The 8,816-nt window shown below is 40.4% G+C and overlaps 1 protein-coding gene across 1 annotated transcript; it reads left to right on the top strand.

Moving 5' to 3' along the window:
- The first annotated feature begins 629 nt into the window (after window positions 1-629).
- slc22a13b (solute carrier family 22 member 13b) lies at window positions 630-5,192 on the top strand. Its single transcript, XM_020645088.3, has 10 exons — window positions 630-1,094; window positions 1,652-1,755; window positions 2,228-2,382; window positions 2,594-2,765; window positions 2,887-3,007; window positions 3,092-3,186; window positions 3,282-3,496; window positions 4,400-4,508; window positions 4,597-4,791; window positions 4,887-5,192. The coding sequence occupies exons 1-10, from the start codon at window positions 720-722 to the stop codon at window positions 4,957-4,959; spliced, it is 1,614 nt and encodes a 537-aa protein (XP_020500744.2). The 5' UTR covers window positions 630-719; the 3' UTR covers window positions 4,960-5,192.
- The last annotated feature ends 3,624 nt before the right edge of the window (window positions 5,193-8,816 follow it).

Genomic DNA, 8,816 nt, shown 5'->3' with positions numbered 1-8,816 from the left:
TGACAAAATGAAACTAAAACACTCACATTAAAAAAAAAAACACCCAACTCTAAACCAAAATCTAACAACACAGTACAAGTAAGGGACCACTGTTTAGCTGATTCTTTATTCTAAACGGATGTTTGCAGTGTCTCTGTGAGGTTACGTAACCCCCAGGAACTTGTTATTTTCCTCTCTATTTTGCCTTGGCTCACGCCTTCCAGTTATTAATTTCAATGTAACTCCTGTCACTGTTTGACATTGAGATATAAGAACAAATGGTGGACCACCAGTGGCAATGCTGTCTTCTTTTTGCAAAAATTTAAGGACGATTTTTTCTTTTTTCTTGCACATCTTGGACATCATATTTGAAAGACTTTAGCATACTTATATTTCTAAAGAGTTGGTGGTTTGGTGATCATGGCGGAACTTCTTTTTATTAGATCAAACATTCAATATGGTCTGTGAAAACAATATGATACACTTGTAATATGTTGTTTTATCTATTAGTATTAGATTACATGGAGCTGGACAGCTGAACAACCGCTGGACTTCAGCCTGAGAGATTCTTACATCACATATTAAAATGTTGGTATTCTGTTTGTAAGCAGGTTGTAAAAACACTGTGATTGTCAGTTTACTCATTAACTTTCCTGACAGCGTCACGTTGGCTGTCAGCGACTGGACGTTGTCTAGATCTGATCCTTTTGCTTGTTCTATGCAGCACTCCAGATACAAATATGAGTAACTTTGGGCAGATCCTAAAGGAGATCGGGGAGTTTGGGTTATTTCAGAAACGTTTGGTGGCTGCATTATGCATCCCTACTATCTTTACAGCCTTTGATGTGATCTGTCAGGTGTTCACAGGCCTGAACTTCCCACATCACTGTAACACTGACTGGATCCTGAAGCAAGGGCCGAACCTGACGGAAGAGAGACAAAGAAATCTCACCCTCCCTGTGAACAAAGATGGGAAGTATGAAAGCTGCAGAATGTTCACACCTGTGGATTTGGATTTGGAGACCATTGAAGCGTATGGGATTAACAGAACAACGGGATGCATTGATGGGTTAAATTATGAGACACCCATAGGTGCCTCCAGCATTGTTACAGAGGTAAGAGAAACTATTGTATATATTTTTATATAAAAGCAGCTTAGTGTACCATTTCACTTATGATGTTTTTTTTTATAAATTTACACTTTTTCTGGCTAGTCTTAATTTGTCTTAAATATATTGGGGAAAAAATTGCTGAAGTGTTCATAGTTTATGAAGCAGGAATGATTAAATGGCTACTAAGGATCTTAGCAGCTGCTCTGTGTTTTTGTCCCTTCAGGGCAACCATACTTTAAAAAAAAAAAAACATTTCATAATGGCGTGTGCGGTGTATTAGTGGTGCATGCGTCTTGTCAGGTTTACTCGGGTATATTTGTCACCTTGTGATGAAAATCACACCTATAGAGTGATTTATTAATACATTTCTAGAGTAGAAATGTCAAAATAGAACAAATTGCATTATACTACAATTAAAAATAAGTCATATGATGGGATCATTAAAAAAAAACTTTGATTTAGCACAAGCTTAGTTAAATGTAAAATTGTATTGTGGAACACTGAAGTTGCAACGTTTTTTTTTTTCAATGGTCTTCTTCCACCATAATGTCTGTTATTAGTTCGACCTGGTGTGTGACAGGAGCAGTTTGATTGAAGCGTCACAGTCCGTCTACATGGCTGGTCTTCTGGTTGGAGCCCTGGTGTTGGGGCAGATGGCTGACAGGTACACATGCACTTCCATTTGCACTCCAAGTACTATGTATCATCTTCTATCAGTAGAACTTTAATTATAATATGGCTCAAGAAGCAGAACCAACTTTGGTTTTTGCAACCTTTACATACTCAAGTGTAACAACTATCTCTCTCTTAATTTAGTGTTTTCTTATTTGGCAGATCACTAGTCACATGCACATTCATAATATGCGTGGTCAAAGTTCTGGGACCTTTGTCTCCGGAAGTTCTTTGCATCCTCCGTTACTTGGATGAGGTGTTGGTACGTACGTGTTTGAAGGATAATGCTGCTTTATTGTGGTACACCTCAAATCACTGTTAGAGCTGGGGACACTGGGTCTGACCCCTTGAGTTTGAAATATGTAATGTGGAGAGAAGCCCATGATACCCTTGGGGATACATTCACAACATCTTACATTCATGCCAGATATAAGTACCAAACAATTCCTCTATTTGTTTTGTAGGTTTGGTCGACGCTTTGTGGTCCTGCTTTCTCACTTTCTCCTGCTGTTGTTCGGCGTCGGGGCTGGCTTCTCACCCAACATCTATGTCTATATCGTGCTCAAATTTTTTGGAGGCATTGCTATTTCAGGCATTGTTGCTAATGCATTTGTGATAGGTAGGTGAAATGTTCACAATCAAACATTTCTTTCTGTCTAGTTCTGTACTTAGACCATTGGTTGCCTGGGCTTCAGAATTCTCTCTTTTTTGGAAGGTGCTCTGCTATTTCAAGAGTGTAACCGTTTAAAAAAATGTATGTTCAAATGATAGATTTTCTGTCTACAGCTAACTTAAGCTAATGCAATTTCTGTGTGTATTTTGCGTTGAAGGTGGAGAGTGGAGTGCGTCCTCCAAGTTTGCTTTCTGCACCATTATCTGCCATTCTTTTTTCCCTCTTGGACTGATGATGCTGTCTGGCATTGCCTATTTCATCCGCAACTGGAGGATCCTGCAGTTTGTACTCTTCAGCCCACTTCTTCCTGTCCTGGGAATATTTTACTGGTTAGCAGCCTCTCATGCAATTTGACTCTTAGTTTCTATGATGATGATAATCTTCTTTTTTAGCCATAGACAACATTATATAAAGAGTTTGTTATAATGCCCTATCCCATATATAATTTAGCGTTCTTCCAGAGTCAGCTCGCTGGCTAATCACGCAGGGAAGGAAGAAGGAGGCCATAAAGGCGGTCCGGAGGGCAGCCAAGGTGAATGGGAGGAAGGTCCCAGAAGATCTGCTAAATCAGGTAAATTGAATCAAACACACCTTTGCTTCAACCTAATCCAAACACTTTAAAGCTCTGATATACATGTACACCTACATTACCAAGATGGAGGTTGAGGAAACATCCAAAAGAGGAAACATGTTGGATATCTTCAAGATACCATATCTCAGAAAACGGGCTCTAATTATGAGCTACATGTGGTGAGTATTCATTCCAATCACAAACTGCTGCCACATCTACATACAGCTATGCACTTGTTCCTGCACTTATGATACTTGTTCAACTCTGTTAATAGGTTTAGCACGAGTCTGATGTACTATGGACTGAGCCTGAATGTGGGCCATTTTGGTCTGGATATCTTCCTCACACAATTCATCTTTGGTTTAGTAGAACTCCCCGCACGTCTGGGGACGTTGCCTCTTATCCAACGCTTTGGGAGAAAAATATGTCAAGCAGTGTTTTTGTTTTTTGGAGGTGCTGCTTGTCTTGGGATACTTGCCATTCCTAAAGGTAACTCGCTGTCTAATAATAGAAGTAATGTTGCGTTTTTAATCTGTCTTGAATGCAGCTTTATGCGATTCTTGAAAACTGGATGAGCTGATGTTGACCCTGAAGATAGAGATTCAACAACTTTTCAGGAAGCACATTTAAAACAAGTTTTGGAAAATTGTTGCTAAAAGGTTTAGAAATTTCACAAAAATGTTAATGAAGAAGTCCAAAATACCTGAAAGTGTATAATGCAAGTTTCAGAATGTTCAGAAATTTCTCAAAAATGTATGATGAAAGTTTCAACCAAAAAATACTCAAATTTGTACCAACGTCTCTGAAAATATAAGAACATTTCCAATAAAAAGGGCTGAAATTTCCATGAAGGTTCCTGAGAAATTCTGATAATTTCCTGTGAAATTGAAAGAAAATATTTTGAAAACATTTCCAAACAAAGTTTTGATAATTCAATGTTTTTCCTGTGAAAGCTTCTAACATTTCTGGAAAAAGGGGACATAAATTACTCACACAAAAACAGTCCTGAGAATTTCTGCCTAAGTACCCCACCTGCACCTGGAAGCATTTTCCAGTGAGAACTATGAAGGTTATATTCATTTGGTGCTAAGCGGCCAGAGTTCTGTATCACTTTGAATCTTAGTGAGAGGATTGTGGAGGGACAACTACTTAAACCTAGGGTTATAAATGTCAATCTTTTATCTTTTTTAAAGGTTTTAGAGTTTCTGACATGTTTTTAATGTTTTATCAAATGTTGTTTCTGTTTTGGCCTTTAGGGATCACAAAAGGAATGTGTGTTTTGTAACTCGTATAACTTGTACCTTAAGAAGTGTTTTGCATTCTGACAACACAAAAGTTGAATTTATATGTTTGTCAGCTTTGCTTTGTAACGATTCATTATTTGCTCATCAGATCTTCCTGTAGTGGTAACAGTCTTAGCAGTATTTGGAAAATTTGCTGCCACAGCCAGTTTCTCTGTAGTCTACGTTTATACTGCGGAACTGTACCCTACCACACTAAGGTAAGATAGGTCATGTCCAGACAATCTGTCTGCTCATGTTTGCTATTATTACATGCTATATGATTGCTGTTATTTCTCTTGTCTGTAGGCAGAATGGTGTAGGTCTAAACTCCACGTTTGCTCGTGTGGCTGGCATCCTTGCTCCTCTGATCAGGCTGCTGTATGTATACCATCACACCATCCCCATGCTGATTTATGGCATTGTTCCGATTAGTGCTGCAGGTTTTTGTTCATTGCTGCCTGAAACGCTCAATGTTGAACTCCAAGACCATCCCGAGCTCAAGTAAGTTGATAAAAATGTCCACAACAGAATGCGTATTCCACTTATTAGAATCTTGAAGAAAATCTATATAACAATGTTGTTGTTTTGATTTTCAGAGATCCAGATAATGTTATTGCCATAGAATCCCTCACAGCTGAAGACAAATCAGGAAAAAGCACAAAAATGTAAACTTTGTGGAGAGCGTGGTTTTCACTTTTTTCATGTTGGAAAAAAATGTTTTTTTTCTGCTCTTTACTGGAAACTGGAGACAATAAATACTCCAAAAGAAGTTACCTTAATGCAAAGCTTCCACTCAATCATATTTACAGGTTTTTTTTAACAGTTTGATTTTTTTTGTAATTGCAGTCTGTTTTACTACTTGCATATGTATTTGTATGTTCATATTAAATTATGTATTTGTATACATGAGTTCTCTCACTTTAATTGAACAGTTGAATCAATGATCATGGTTGTGTTTTTCTTGATGTATTCCATGTATCTGTATGCATTTCAAATACTTATGATTGGAGTTTGTGAGGAACCTCCAGGCCGACAGCTCATCCTCCAGTCTCCCAAGCCTTCCTCTCACCAGCCTTCCATCTACTACTTCATTAACAACCTCTGATTCTCTCAACTCTCCAGAGACAGTTCTCACCGCGATCGCTCTGCTAAACAGAACAAACTGATCAAGGCTGTTTGCGTTCACACATACAGCTCCTCCTGCAATATCAGGAGTTTTTCAGCAGTTTTCTGCAAGTGAGAAAGCCCTATGTGTGAAGCACCAAGGATGACATATTTGATCTCATCACTATGATGACAGAATAATAATCTATGAAGCAACTCCCGTCAGAAACAGTTAACTAAGGAAAGACACCTACTGTAGTCTGTATTCAAACATAATTCCATACAATATGAATTTATTATAGAAATTCATTATAGAAATATGATCACACAGATTGATTTGAATGTCTGAACATCCTGTCAGCACATGCAGTGTGCACATGTTTAATGCATAAATATATCTTTAGATGTGAGGTAAAAACGTCCTTTTTTTTAATTCAAATAGTTTATTCAGTTTCGACATTGTTTTCTGCATCTGGAGTTTTAGAGATCATATATTGATGAGTTGATGATTCATGAAAGAGGGACAACTTGAATTACAGTGACTTGTTAATGAGTGCTCCCCTAAAAAAAAGTTCTGTTTGATGGGGACTTTAAAAAAAAGCCTCTTGTTTACGTTCTATATTAAATACCAAGTAGTCTCTGATTTTAATCATCCAATTTTTACATTTTATTAAATATATTTGTCCATCCATTATCTATACTTCTTAACCAATACAAGCTCATCTCGCCTTCAACAACACTCACATTCATACATATTGACCTAATGTGCATGTTTTTGGACTGTGGAGGGAACCACACTGACATGGGGAGAACATATAAACTCCAGACAGAAAGCTGCTTCCTGTGAGGTGGCGGTGCTTCTGCACCACCATTCTGCCCTAACATTAACAGATACAAATAAGGACTATGTTCAATGTCTTATTTGAACAAGCTCTGATCTGGAAGTCTTGTCAGCTAGGTGGGTGAATCGAAACTTGCTTTGAGTAGATATTGATAGTGGGTCGTTGTCAGGCTTTGTTTGGACTGAGCACTTAAGTTTCAATTCTACAATTCTACGATTCACTTAGCAGACGCTTTTATCCAAAGCGATGTACATCAGAGAGTAAGTACAACACAAGCAAGGATCTAGAAAAAAGGGAACAATGTCAGTAAGAGCAAACGATCAGCTTTGAGTCCGATTGGACACACAGGTGCTGACAGGCATTGCACAGAGGCAAAGCACAACATTGACGGCAGTTCTTGAGAGCTCTAATCAGTATAGAAACCATCTTATAAGTCGTCGTTATCAAACAAAAACAATCGTCACAACCATCATCATCATCAATGATATCGAAACCATCATCATTAAGTTAGTAGGTATTCATGAAAGAGCTGGGTCTTTAGCTTTTTCTTAAAGGTGCAGACGGACTCTGCAGATCGAATGGAGTTTGGAAGTTCATTCCACCACAGGGGGGAAACAGAGGAGAACAGCAAACCTGACCATCACCCCTCTACATCTATCAGACCACTTCTTTGTTCAATTCACAATCTCCTTGCCGGCACTCCCTCAGGCACACCCACAAATGGTGTCATACCACCAAAACATGCGATCGCTCAAGCCAGCTCAGCTGTCTAACGAGGTAATGGCTGCCATGCCTGCCCAAAAGGTCTTTACCGCACTCTCTACAGACGAGGCTACAGACATACTCTGCTCTACACTAGCCTCATCTCTGAACAAGCTCTGCCCTCTGGTGTCCAAACCCGCTCGTAAAACCCACCCTAGCCCATGGCTCATGGAAGTCATAAGAGAGCAAAGAGCAGGGCTGAGATCAGCAGAGAGAAAATGGCAAAAATCCAAACAGTCCACTGACCTCAATGACTATAAGCAAAGACTTGTCTCATTCTCCTCCTGCCTGAAAACGGCCAAGACAACATATTATCAGAACAAGATATGCAATGCCACAGATACAAGAAAAATGTTTTCTGCTTTTAACTCACTGCTTCAACCACCTCCTCCTCCACCCTCCGATCTGTTCACACCAGACATGTTTGCCTTGTATTTTACTGAAAAGGTTGCAACCATCAGTAACCAGTTTTCTGAGCCTGACCAACTCAGCCCAAAGGCACCAACCAAAAGTGCCTCACTCTAATCATTTTCCTCTCTGACTGAGGATGAAGTCTCTAAGCTTGTGCTAGACTCTCGGCCCACCACCTGTCCTCTGGACCCAATACCATCAAGCCTCCTGCAGACCATTTCCTCTCCGCTTAATGCTGCACTTAAGCATATCATCATCTCCTCTCTGTCAACGGGTGTGTTCACCACCGCATTCAAGCAAGCTCGGGTCACCCCTCTGCTCAAAAAACCCACACTAAACCCAGCCCAGGTTGAAAACTACAGACCGGTTTCTCTTCTGCCCTTTCTGTCAAAAATACTTGAGCGCACAGTCTTTAAGCAAGTCTCTGAGTTCCTGTCCAGAAACTATCTGTTTGACCCAAATCAGTCAGGCTTTAAGCGGGGCCACTCTACTGAAACTGCACTACTGTCAGTAATAGAATCGCTACGAGCTGCTAGAGCTGCAGGTCAATCCTCAGTTCTATTACTGCTAGACCTGTCTGCTGCCTTTGACACAGTCAACCATCAAATCCTCCTATCCACGCTCTCTGAACTTGGCATCTCAGGATCTGCCCTCTGCTGGTTCGTGTCCTACCTCTCTGGGGGATCCTTTAGAGTGTCGTGGAAGGGAGAAGTGTCCAAAGCGCACAGCTTGTCCACAGGGGTACCTCAAGGGTCAGTGCTTGGTCCCCTTCTCTTCTCCATATACACAAGCTCACTTGGTTCAATAATCTGCTCTCATGGCTTCTCATACCACTGCTATGCTGATGATACCCAGCTCTTCCTGTCTTTCCCGCCAGACGATGTTACAGTCTCTGCAAGAATCTCATCATGCCTTGCTGATATCTCTAAATGGATGAATGAACGGCACCTTCAACTCAATCTTTCAAAGACTGAGCTCCTCATCATCCTAGCCAGTCCCTCTATGCAACCACAGATCAATATCCAGCTTGGAACAACCAAACTCATGCCCACAACGTCTGCCCGGAACCTGGGTGTCATGATTGATGACCAGCTAACTTTTAAGGTTCAAGTAGCCTCGATTGCCCGGTCATGTCGATTTGCCCTGTACAACATCAGGAAGATCAGACCTGTCAGAACACGCTACACAGCTCCTGGTACAGGCTCTTGTGATTTCACGCATAGATTATTGCAACTCTCTACTGGCAGGTCTTCCTACATGCACTATCAAACCTCTGCACATGATACAAAATGCAGCAGCACGACTAGTCTTCAACCTTCCTAAAAGAGCACATGTCACTCCGCTGTTCATCTCCTTACACTGGCTCCCAGTTACTGCTCGCATCAAACTCGACTGCGCGTCTCTTTC

This window comes from Labrus bergylta, chromosome 20 (assembly GCF_963930695.1).
Source record: "Labrus bergylta chromosome 20, fLabBer1.1, whole genome shotgun sequence".
Taxonomy (NCBI): Eukaryota; Metazoa; Chordata; class Actinopteri; order Labriformes; family Labridae; genus Labrus; species Labrus bergylta.
The sequence above is the reverse complement of the archived record's forward strand: the minus strand, read 5'-3'. Positions and strand labels throughout refer to the sequence as shown.